A 13,060-nucleotide genomic window follows, 5' to 3' on the forward strand; every position below is an offset into this window, starting at 1 on the left:
ATTAAGATTTAGGGATGAGCTGCAAGGTCAACCAGTGCTAAAAATAAAACATAAAGGCTTTTAATACATGTGCGCAGGCCACAGTGACGTACCACAGCAGCTCAGGCACAATTTTATTAATTTCATTCATTCTAAGCTGAACCAGGAGAGCAAATCCATCACTGAAAAGCTCAAGACTTCAGGTTTCAGAGCAGCCCAGTCCAGGTATCGACCTGAACACCACTGAGGTGCTACGGCAGGACCTTAAAACGGGCAGCTCGGTGTTAAAAGCTGTCCGACGTGGCCAAATTAAAGGAATTCAACCAAAAATAGTGGGTCAGATTTTTCTTTAGTCTTAGCCTTAAGCTATCAGAAACACAGAATCATCTGATTGCCAAAAGTGAAGCAACCGTTTAAGTCTGAGGGCAAGTACATGTAAAAATCAGTAAAATATGTAAAAACGTGGATGATTAAGGGTTGCAAAACCTGTTTTCTTAAAAAAATATGATCTATTTTTGGGTGCTTTTTATTCCAAACACACATCCTCATAAAATCTAACATACAATAAAATCTAATAAACAATCAACCATAAAAATAACAATTGCTACGTGGTCGAAAGTATTCGGATGCCTGACCACGATCTTGTCGGACATCATATTTCAAAAACCAACTTTATTAAAATAGAGCGACGTCTGTGTGATCTTTTCAGAGGAGTACGTCTGTGTATGGGAATTTGTGTCCATTCAGTATTTGTATGGATGGGCACTGATCGATCAGTCGATGTTCCGGTTCATTCAGGGATCTGTGCAGGACGCTGGAGTTTCATTAAACCGAACTTCAGTCATGCTGGAACTGTTGCTGCAAACTCCTAAATACTGTGTGTATATGAAGGTCAACTATTACGTTGCAAATTTCTAAATGACATTTTAGAGTTCCAGGTGATTTTAGAGACTCAAACATGGACACAATTGGTTCAATTTTTTATTTTCTATTAAAAGAACAACAACAATTTGTTGACATGAAAACGATCTGGTAAGAAACGTACATAATACATAAATACGACCGGGTGGCATCACGGTTCAAGACAACACAGGGGTCCTTCACACGGGACAGCGCTAAAACAAAAGCACGCCGTCGATTAGCGTTTATAATATCATCACAAATACCAAATACATAATTCAAGTAACGAAAGATTTTCTTTACAGAAGGAAACGAACAAATACAAATTTCAACACTGTGCAAGTCGATCAGTCAGTGCAAGTAAAAATAACATCATTTTACAGCGTATTGCTTTAAAACATCCGACGCTCCTGCACACCGAACACATCGACTCAAAATCGAGGCCAAAACGAAATTTTGCCTTTACAAATGAGTTCGCCTGTATACCTAGTGCGCTCTATGGGTTCATCTGAAAACCACGGCTGCGTCCGGAATCGCATACTTCCATACTCAATAGTACGCGAAATGAGTACGCGAGAGCGGTTAGTATGTCCGAATACATATTATACACAAAGAGGTACGCGAGAAGTACCCGGATGACCTACTTATTGGGCAGCCATGTTTGAGTATGCAAGCGATGCACACTTGCGGTCCGTTAATGTATCCCATAATGCAACTGGAGCTGCGTAGGCGTTCGAAGCGTAATAAGAAACAAGAAAGATAGCGGTCCTCTGTTTACAAGTGTAAGTAAGATAAATAAAATAAAACATTTTAAAGACGAATTAATAACAAAAACACGATAAATATCCAAAAGTTTGGCGAGTGGGGTTTGTAATGAGTCTGTAACCATGGTGATATTACGTCATCACGTCCCACGTCATCACTTGACGTTGGAAAGATGGCGGATGTAGTGCGTAGCGGTGTTGTGTGCATACTGCATACTTCTGTACTGGAAGTATGTACTTTTTTACCTGCAGAGTAGTGCATACTTCCTCCAATCTAGTACGTACTCTCTAAGTATGCGATTCCGGACGCAGCCCTAGTCATCCTACGCTCCCGAGAAGAGGGCGTGTCTCAATCCTTAGATCCTTTAAAATGCTCCTACTGAGGCGCCTTCATTCTGAGTGATGATCTGACTGAATGACGAGGGAGCGTCCGGTGATTCCTCAGCGCTGAGGGCAATCCCGACTTACCTCACGGAAACTGACAAACGTGGTGGATAAATGACATGCAGAGCAACCAACGGAGTGCTTTTTTAAATGTAAACAAATTCTCGTTGATTTTTAATGTGTATAAAGGTGTAATTATACAAGTGTCGTTTCTTTGTCTATTCAGGCTCGCCAGGGGCAGTGTAAGCGTTAGTTGGCGTGCTAACGGGTTGTGTAGAGCGTCTAAATAATCTGCCTTATGAGTTCCACGTGTTATTAGAATCCTCTACTGAGGCAGCTCACCAGGTTTTCAGTATTAGTGTGAGATTAGCATGCAGCTGAATCAAGGCGCCTTCATATAGTAGTAATTCATGCACCCCGGTAATACACTCACATGAACGTACTTCTTAATTTTGATTACATCGTAGACTGTTTACTCTTGCCATCACAGTACATCCCATAATCCGGGTTCGGAAAAACAGCCTCGGTCTCCGCTACACCCAAACAAACTCTATATATCGATAATATTTCCTTAATTGTTAGGTGCATCTTACTTTTAGTGTGAAGTTGTGAAATGTGGATTAAGCTCTGACTTCCCCTGTTGTAGTGTTGCATATTTATATAAAATGGCATTCTAAAACTTGCCCTCGCGCACTGAAGCCTGATAAAACGAGGCTCGAGAACGAGTCGAGTGGTCACACGAACGCTTCCTTAATAAGGCAGAACGTATCGTTAAAAAAACAATCAAACCCGGGTTCAGGTGAGATCTCGGAAATGCGAGCGACTGACAGATGAAGTTCTTTCTTTAAGCTACAGCGGCCACGATGTCACGGTCGCGATTGCACTCGGCGTCCGGTGTGGCAGGTAAGTCGCGTTTTTTGTCCCAGCAGGACAGGGCAGAGAGTAGGAGCTGCACCCCACCCAGGAGCACACAGATCCCGCTGAAGTAGAAGGCCACGTCGTAGGACTGCATCCAGTCATAGAACCAGCCTGCAGGAAACGGGCAGAAATGAAGACAAGGTCGTTTATGTCATAAAATAGGCAAGTACAAGGGTAACAGGGGACACAGATTGTTATACCAGAGCTATACCTGACATGACGGCGTTGCTTACCTACAACCGGAGGTCCCAGCATGATCCCGAACCCACCGAAGAACATCAGGATGCCGTAGGCCTCAGTGAGCCGCTCCATCCCCACCACCTTGGTGGTCATGTAGGGCGTGATCGACCAGTTCCCTGAAAAGAAGCCCAGAAATACTGACATGACCTGAAGTCCCACGTAGCTCTTGGTGACCGGGATGAGCAGCAGCGCCACGCCGCTGCCCACCAGAGTGAAACTGTAAAGAAAAACACTGTTCATCCAGCGGATGTCCGTCACCATTCCTAGCAGCAGCTTTCCTACCCCTCCTGCGATGGCATAAATGGAGACCAGGGGGATGGTACTAATGCCTTGGATCAGGCCCTCGCTTTGGGCCACGTCCTCCAGGAAGAGCAGCGGAGAAAATGCGCCCAGGCTGTAAAAGAACAAAGCGAAGCACATAGCCATGAAGACCCTGTCCCTCATTTGCTCAGCTGTCGAGTGCAAGTAGTCCATGTAGGCCTTCTGCTTCTCTTTGATCAGCTGGACCAAAGCTGAGCAGATCAACAGCTCCTTTTCAGCACTTAAAGGGTCCTTGGCGTCAACTGAGATCAGCAGGTTGGTGACGGGCAGGTTCTTTTTGCCCGAGCCGTCCAGGATCTGGGGCCTCTCGTGGCGTTTCTCCTCGGCTCTCTCCACCAGCGCCGCTCTCTGTTTGAGGTAGTAAGCCGGTAAGTGTAGCGGCCTCATCAGTCCACCGCAGGCGACTATGTTTAGCGCAAACGATCCGATCAGCAGCAGGCAACCATCGAGACCAAAAAGCTCGATTAATTCGTTCTGCGCCGTGGCGAAAAGAAATCCTCCCAAGCTCGTGCCTGAAACAGAACAAGCATTGGGTTAAAAAACACAATTTATAGATACGTAGGATCCTCGATTTAATGCGATTGTCTGAAACAGTGAGGTTTTTTTTCCCATGGGGTGTGAAAATATACGAAAACACAGCACAAGGTCCACAAAAGTGCTAAACATGCACATATAATGAGGAGTAAAATAAACAATGTAAATAAATATGTAAATATGTACTTTTATGTACTTTTTCTTTAGACCTACATACAGTATATCACTCACTGTCTTTCTTCACACCCACATTCCTTACATACGCATTCTACCTTTTCGGCAATACCTAGATGCCTCTTTCCTTGTATTTCAAAGTCATAACTAAGCACTAGAACTTGCAAAAATGAAGCATAAAACAGTGAGAAAAAAGCGAGAACGAATCGAGCCTCCCAGCAAAACAAAGCCTATCGCTCATGTAAACAGAGAGACGTGCGCCGGCCAGCGGTCAATTACTGTCCCCGGGAATTTGAAACAATCGGACCGGGCATTCGGTTTTCCAGATTTTGTCAGTTAAATCCGAAATCCGTTAAATAGAGGTCCGTTAAATCAAGGTTTCTCGGTATACAGAAATAAACCGATCAGAAACTTTACTTAAGAGTAACTTAACAAATCTATGAATTATTTAAGCAATAGAACACGAGAGGGAGTGTGTTATCACGAATAACATCACGGCTGTGAAGGGAAAAAAAGAAATAAAAAAACTCGCACACACACCAAAGGATTATGGGTGATAACAGAGCTCTTAGGAGCAGCTAACTGGGCTATTAAGCTAACTGTTTGCATTACAAACACATTAATGTTCCCTACATAGTGCACTAGTTTGTGTATCAGATCGCGGATTTATGTTCCCTACACAGTGCGCTAGATTGTGTATCAGATAACGGATTTATGTTCCCTACATAGTGCACTAGATTGTGTATTAGATAACGGATTTATGTTCCCTACACAGTGCGCTAGATTGTGTATCAGATAATGGATTTATGTTCCCTACATAGTGCACTAGATTGTGTATTAGATAACGGATTTATGTTTCCTACACAGTGCGCTAGATTGTGTATCAGATAATGGATTTATGTTCCCTACATAGTGCACTAGATTGTATTAGATAACGGATTTATGTTCCCTACATAGTGCACTAGATTGTGTATTAGATAACGGATTTATGTTCCCTACACAGTGCGCTAGATTGTGTATCAGATAACGGATTTATGTTCCCTACATAGTGCACTAGATTGTGTATCAGATAACGGATTTATGTTCCCTACATAGTGCACTAGATTGTGTATCAGATAACGGATTTAAAACGCAATCGGGAATAAGGTCTGTGTCGCCTGCGTGCACGTTTGTGTGCATGAAGCTCGTCGTTACTGGCAACGCGTCAGCGGAGTAATACAGTTGTGGTGTGAAAAGGCCGTGCTGTTATCACCAATATCAGCACGGTTAGAACGCTTCTCAACCAATCAGATTGTAAGGTCGGAACTAACTGTTGTATAAAAAACAACATCCAATATGTTAATTATTATTATTTTAGCCTGCATAAAGGACACATTTCAGTAATGGAATCTTGATCTCAAGGCCGTAGCTATGCACTGAACATGGCAGGGAACCTCCTGCTATTCAAAAACATTCCTGCCATATCAACAAATGATAGATTAGTTGATAGATTTACGGATCCTAACGTTACGTAAAACCACTGAGTGGAATATGTTTATTAATAATAAATATAAAACATAGCTGAATGCTTTGCTTTATTTGTGTCGATACATTCTCAGGAATGTATTTAATATTATAAATGAAGCAAAGTATTGTATTTAAGCAATAAAACACGAGGCGGATGATGTGATCAATGATAATGTGCAAGCACAAGCACCTTTTATGAATTCATGATCCGTTTTACCACCACTTTATCCCGATCAGGGTTGCAGTAGGTGTGTTTTCCCTGGAATCACTGGGTGCAATGCAGTAACACACACCAGATCCCACCCAGACATAGCCATAGACACCCGACCAGCCAATAGCACCGCTGGGGGTTCGAGAGCTGCGTGATTGAGCGCTGAGCGGTACAACAACCTGCTACTTTTATACGACGTTGTATAACGTGGTATCAGTTGCTCTGGCTGTGTTTACCTGTTGTAACGATTCCAAGAGCGAGGCCACGTCTCTTGTCAAAGTACTGGCAGGTGATTGTCACAGTAGCAGCATAAAGAAGTCCACAGCCTAGTCCTGAAAATAAAATAAAGAAATAATGAGACTTTCAGAGCAAAATGTTAAAAAATACACTAATAAATGATACACAGTTTAGGGAAGGCCCTTTCCTGTTCCAGCATGACTGTACCCCTGTGCAAAGCAACTCTATAAACCGGAACATCGACCAACATCAATGCCCAGCCAACAAATTTCATCAGACATACTTCTGAGTCTTGTGAGAAGCCCTCTCAGAGGAGGTGATGTTGTTGTAGCTGAAAGGATCACACAGAGGTCGCTCTATTTTAATACCGTCTGTTTTTGAAATAGGATATCCGACAAGCTCATGGTCAGGCGTCCCAATACTGTTCTCGTATAGTGTGTGTGCCATTTTTTGACAGTTAGTTAATTTAAATAATTAATGTGTTTACCCCCCTCATTATTATTGTTAAATACTTTGTAAAAAAAAAAACCTTTGGCAGCAATGCTGAGAGTTTTTGGATACTACAAGCTGTCTCTTTAAAACCAAACAAAAGTCACGTCAAGTATTTATGTAAATAATAATAAAAAAAACCATAAACTTAAACATAGACCTACCAACAACTATGCCGTAGGAAAACATGAGGAAATGGACACTGGGGGCGAAGGCGCTGAGCATGAGGCCTCCGGAGATCATCACTCCACTGAAGATGGTCACAGGTCTAGCGCCAAAGTTCACCACGCAGGCACTGCATATGGGACCTGCAGACAAAATAAGTCTCATCGGGATATCCATATATTTAATATATATAATAATATACCCCCTTTCCCCCAGCAAATGCCACTTTTTAGTTTACAATACAATACCCAAGCACATAATAGACATAAAAGCTGCACCTCTCAGGTGCCAGTACCAGAATTAATCTTTTTTTTTGGTTAAAAAAAGTTTATTTGTGTTTATTTTCCACAGGGAAACATTGAGCAGGAGGCAGGACTACGCTATGGTCAGTGCGACATAACTTCCATGACCACAAACACACATTAGCTCACTCACTTAGTCACGAATAGGCAAATAAATGCATCAGATTTCCCTTCTGAACGTTTTACAAGTGGGAGCAAACCAAAGTACCTTCTTCTTACTTCTAACAGACAGTGAGTGAAAGGAGAAGATCAAACTGAGGTCTCGAGGATCCTGGTACTGTGCAGCACCCACTCTAACAGCCCCTGTGGCACCCATAATAACCCTGACGTGGAGTTCACTTAGGTTCTACACAGAATTCGTACAATAAATCCTCTTTAGCCGTAAATCCTAAATATTTAGGAGTAAATCCCACGCTGCTCACAATTAAAACCAAACCATACTTGAGAAAACCATTAGGGTTGTGAATGTTGAGTCTTGCTTTACAGTTTGTGAATTTAAGTGTCGTAATAAATGCGCTTAATAAATCAACAGCGATGGCAGAGCTTCAAATCTGAGCCGAGTTCAAATCTCAGCTCTGCTAATGGCCAGCCGAGTGCCTACACAGACAAAAATGGGCTCGCCTGATGGAGGAAGGGCCGTGGGGATTCCTCATAACTGCTGCAGTTAACAGCCTCTGCATGACTCTACATAATATGAACCCGCCTGGTGCAGGTGAAAAGAAGCGGTCAGCTAGAATATGATTGGGGAACTGAATATGACTAAAATCGGAGGGAAATTGCAAATAAAAGACAAGAGTCCAAAAGTTAATTAAAAGTATGGCTTTGGATGCTAAGTCCCATGGACTGGATTAATGGGATATGCTGAGTATGTGAGCAGCCTGCCAGAAGATCCAGGCATCATCAGCATCAGCACCTTTATCCAACCAATAAAAACTTTATGTCCGCCCACAGAAATCCCAATAAATTACCGAAAGGCAGTCTACAAATAGCTACAGAGAGGACACACTTTCCGTTATTGATCGTTATGAGCCAGAATGGGAGTTCCCCCTCCAAAATGTGCTGTTTGTTGAGCATACGGCCTACTTCAATTTGCTGAAATGTTCTATTAAAGCAAGGTTTAGATTAAACAGGGCTGGTAATCATCAAGTCTAGGTGTTTTAAGTCTAAATAAACATAATACTCAATTACATTTGGTTAATTTATAGACTGAGAAACTAAGTACGGGGGGGCATTTATTTAAATTGGTGTCTGGCAAATTCTCAAAACTGTAAGAAATCAGGAGGGTGCAAATACTTTTTCTACTCTTTGTACTTTTGCCTAATGTGAACTCGACGAACACTTCATAACTCCTGCTCCCGATTACCACCTTAATCCAAACATGCCATTCAACTTACTGGCAATCAGACCAATCCCAGAGACGAGCGAGCCCACCCATGCAGTCATCCCCTTGCTTTCCTGGAAGGCGCTGAGCCACTCGGGGTAGAGCACTCCCACCGACTGGGGGGAGCCGTAAGCCAGAAGCTGGGCCATGAACGAGGCCACCACAATAGCCCAGCCCCATCCGCCATCCACGGCTTTCCTGGAGCTTTGGAGACTCATGGTTAAATTCTGGGCTCTCCTGGGGATTAAGAAACAAAAGAAGTGTTAGTACAGCCAGACTTCTGAACTAACTGTAACTAAGACAAAGAAAGAAAGAACTTACAAAGAAGCAAGATACTAGATAAAATACCCAAACTAAGTTTAAACCGGTTAATTTCAATACATATTTTAGTTTAGTACTTTTGTATGGTTATCAGTTAAATGTAGACTTATCAATCAAAAAAAAAAACCTACCCCCCAGAGGGACAAAATAAAGAACCATTAACTGGATTCTTTTCTTCTAAGATTTCACTGGCATAGGGAGTAAGAAGCCAGTTGTTGTCCAGCAAGCATCATCTGTGTTCATCTGGGAAAAAAAACCTCCGTAGAGCCTTAAGTTGAACTTTAGAGTGTAAATATAAGATTTAAAGAGTCTATAGCCAGCTGTTTGGTTTGCCTTTGTGGGGAAACCCATATACTGGTAAGTTGTTGCTGGAATTTACAATTCCAAAAAGAACTGAACTCAACTCATGTATGCAGTCCACATTTGAAGATCTAGACATCTATTTGGTTCGACCCATAAAGGTTTATTGAAAACTTAAAAAAATGTAAGTTGGTGCATGGGGAATGTGGGGCTACTTGGCATTCTACAAGCACCCACAAGTTTTTATTTAATTTTGAGGTTCTTTGTTAATTAGTTTGCTTTATTTGGAAACCACGATAATAAAAGGTTTGATATACGTAGAACCCATACATTGTGCTATCTGGAAATCTGGAATTTAAGAGAAGGTAAGTTTCTTCTAAGTGAATTGTCCACTTGGAATTGGATGGAATGAAGCTTTTTGTTTTTTTCAAATTATTAAACACAGTAGAACCCATTTGGAATGTTATCTAGAAGGAATGTACTTGATACGCATGTTTGTTAACTGGAAATGAAAGTAAATACTAAATAATCTGCTATATAATTACATATGAACTACATACTGTACATGAGCCTGGTCATTATAAATGGTACTTAACATGACAAAGCGTGTAGAACACAGAATGAAGGTCACTGTAGGTAACCTGGATAAGATCAGATGTTAGGTGAATGTTCTAGATGGGAAAGTTGGAGGAAATGAAGACTTTCTTACCCAGACACGGGCAGCCGGTTGCAGGAACGTTTGCGCGCTATGATGCTGCTGATGTGGATCTCTGGACCGCAGTATGATCAGACTTTGATATCATGACGTTCTAAATAAATGACAATAGAAAACTATTGTCTATCTATTATTATCAGAGGTAGAAGAGTGTTCGAGCAGAGTCATGTCAGCTGTCCGCGGTGTGTGAGAGTGTGTGTGAGAGTGTGTGTGAGAGTTCAGACTGGGTGCTCGGGTGCTTTTGTTGCTGCGGCTCTGAAACCGGTTTGAAGCTGTTCCCGCTGGTCTGCTCACATTTCGATGCTTTGTAACTTCCCCATCCTTAAGTGTTTCTACTCACAACAGAAATGAAAACCTCGCACACTTCATACCATCTTTAATACACACCGATCTAATCTAATTGTTGTGTTTATTTGGCGTTTGTTAGCGTGAGTTAGTAAAACTGTCTGCCACGCAACAGGAAAAGCTGTATCAAAAATGGCAGGCAGCACCATCACCTGCTGCGGGTTAGAAACACCACACATACAGTACAGTACTCCAGCCTTTCTATTTCTCTCATAGTGTGGATCAGATAAACATCTACGTCTCTTTGTTTTGTTGTACAGTAGCACACAGGATCACCCCACGGTCATGCTGACATCTCTCTGTGTCATTATTATTATTATTAGCTCCATTATCTAGCCCTACATCTGCTCCCTGTTCTGGTCCAAACCGGTTCTTCATGAGCCGTTTCATGCCAGGTCAGCGTCCGGAACCGCACTAGCTTACTCGATAGTATGCCAGGCAGTTTTGTTGTGGAGGCGGGCTAGTGCGCACTAGGTAGTATGCAAGTACCCGAGTTGAGACGTTACCATGGTCACGGCGCCGCCGCTGTCTGTCACCGGTGGTATCCCCTCACAAAACCTGAGGTGAACAAGATCACCAAAATCAACCGCTTGTTTTCAGTTAATCGGTGAAATTAAGCATCAAATCGAAAGTCTTTTAATATTTTAGTCCAATTTTAGGAAGAAAACAGTGAGATATAAAGTTTTTGTTCAAACATTGTCCTCCTGTTGCTTGAAAACGTGGACTAACGAGCTTCAAACTCACCTCACTGCTAAGCTAACTTAATATGTTAATACTCAAGATTCAACACGTTTTGTTGTCTTGTTTATTTGTTAGTTTTCCCTCCCACACAGAGTACTCAATTCACCTTCTACATTTTTAAAAGGCTGAAGGAAACCAAATTACCCAAAGGAAACCTTATGCAGACACTGGAGAAAAACTCCTAGGACCAAAGGTAGAACCATGGAGCTGCGCGTCAGTTTTAAAATTACTTCACAATAATAAATAGCCCATCTTTATGAGAAGGTCTACCAGTATGGTAGAGCTTTTCCACAAAACAAAGTTGCAATCTACACAAGAAAGGATTCTATTTACAAAAAAAGTGCTGATCTGAAGAAGCATACAAGACCTTCTTAAAGACACCGAGCATACATTTGAACTAAGTCTATTTTAAGAAAGAGGAAATATATACGAGACAATTGTACCCACGCTGCCTGTGTGCGGCGTTAATCTAAGGAGACACAGAATCCTGCTAACCCACTGTAAAATATGGTGAAGGTAGTAGCAAAGGTTTTTTGGACTTGATGTGTCTGCACAAAACCCCAACCCTAAAATGCATTAATCTTATTTATGCTGTAAAGACTGATGGACGTGAATCTCTGCAGTCAGAATGCAAACTCAGATAAGGAACCAAGCCAGAAAAGCAGGGGGAGCAAAGAGGACACCATGTACTGTCATGTTATTGCACATGGTGTTTACTGTGATGTTAAGGTGTAAACAGACTGTATACTGTATCTCTAAATGAGGATCCAACTCTTAAAGACTCTAGACTCATTTTCAAGTCTATTATATATTGACTAAAGGCTTAACTCAGTCTCTTAGAGTTTTGTATGTGTGTCAAACATTCATCATTCCTTAAACAAATCATAAACACACAGGCATACAGTAAAGCTACAGGTAAATCGAATGGAGCTGTGGACTCTGAACTACACCCAGGCTCATATCGGACAACCTGGGACTGAAATCATAAAAACTACCTCATAAACTTGCCTTAGAGGCAGCTTTTAACAGTAAATGTAACCAGCAGTCTTACAAAATGTGTACTCAACAAGATGTTCTCCAAAAACCTAAACACCACAACAAAAGATGTTTTCCCCCACAAGTCAAAGATCTAGCCTGTGCTCACAAACTATCAGACTATCTACCCTGCTACTCACAGATGAAACCCAACTAAAAGGAAGTTAGGTCTGGGCAGGGGTAGATCAGCAGTTAATGTACTGGACTTGTAATTATAAGGTTACCGGCTGAAGCCCCACCATCGCCAGGTTGCCACTGTTGGTCCCCTAAGCAAAACCCTTAACCCTTGATTGCCGTTAATAGAAAGGAGTATTAAATGCCCTTTCTACATACGGGGTTTAAACTTGTAACCCAATGGCAGAGCAAATGCTTAACTGCTCACTGTCTGGCAGCTGTAAATTAAATATATTTGGAGATAAAAAAACTCTGGTCTTCACGGCCATAAAGGTTCTGTAACCAGATAATAAAAACAGATATGTACCTGTGATAAGATTGTGTCCTTTAATCAAGCTCTATATCTTGCACTAAAATATACTAGTATACTACTATATCTAGTCTCGTCCCATGTACGCACATATTTTTGGGCTTGGCTTCAAAGGACGAACAAAAGGGAAGGACCGTAATTGGCTTTCAACTTTCAAACCATTTGGCTTTGGTAAACTCCCAGTAATATTGTTCATCATAGCATTAAGGTCCAATTATGTCTACCCTTAAAGGTACTCTACAACATCTAGGTTCTCTAATTAAAGGTTTAGAGGCTAACGCTTAATGGGACCACCTGAGCAACAAGTAATCTAGAAGCTACAGTGTGTTCTTCAAAACACACAGACGGCTAACGAGCATGCACAGTTAGGTATGTAATTAGACTAAATTTTTAGAGCTGACATTTGAAACAGAACTCAACATGTAGGGGTGGCTCAATCAAGTTTTGCAGTGCTTATTTATAAGACTGAAAATATACAATAATACTGCATTTAAGGACCAGCCTAGACTCAAACGCAAAATATCACCCCTTTATTTTTACTTGTTCGGTCACTACAGATGGTGTAGGTATGCCTTAAAATTAGCCATGCCAACAGGTACCCTATTTAGCCAAAA

At 41.6% G+C, this 13,060-nt stretch overlaps 1 protein-coding gene across 4 annotated transcripts; it reads right to left on the bottom strand.

Moving 5' to 3' along the window:
• Positions 1–947: 947 nt before the first annotated feature.
• Positions 948–10,615, bottom strand: slc16a9b (solute carrier family 16 member 9b). 4 transcript variants are annotated; one of them, XM_063002656.1, is made up of 6 exons: positions 9,836–10,615; positions 8,519–8,742; positions 6,822–6,965; positions 6,168–6,263; positions 3,179–4,018; positions 948–3,056 (listed from the first exon to the last, which is right to left on the bottom strand). In XM_063002656.1, the coding sequence occupies exons 2-6, from the start codon at positions 8,721–8,723 to the stop codon at positions 2,872–2,874; spliced, it is 1,470 nt and encodes a 489-aa protein (XP_062858726.1). In that variant the 5' UTR covers positions 8,724–8,742; positions 9,836–10,615; the 3' UTR covers positions 948–2,871. The 4 variants fall into 4 exon arrangements, with proteins under 4 accessions (XP_062858726.1, XP_062858724.1, XP_062858723.1 ...); XM_063002654.1 differs by having other exon boundaries at positions 8,519–9,069; XM_063002653.1 differs by having other exon boundaries at positions 8,958–10,615.
• Between the last annotated feature and the right edge of the window lie 2,445 nt (positions 10,616–13,060).

This window comes from Trichomycterus rosablanca, chromosome 10 (assembly GCF_030014385.1).
Source record: "Trichomycterus rosablanca isolate fTriRos1 chromosome 10, fTriRos1.hap1, whole genome shotgun sequence".
Lineage (NCBI taxonomy): Eukaryota > Metazoa > Chordata > Actinopteri > Siluriformes > Trichomycteridae > Trichomycterus > Trichomycterus rosablanca.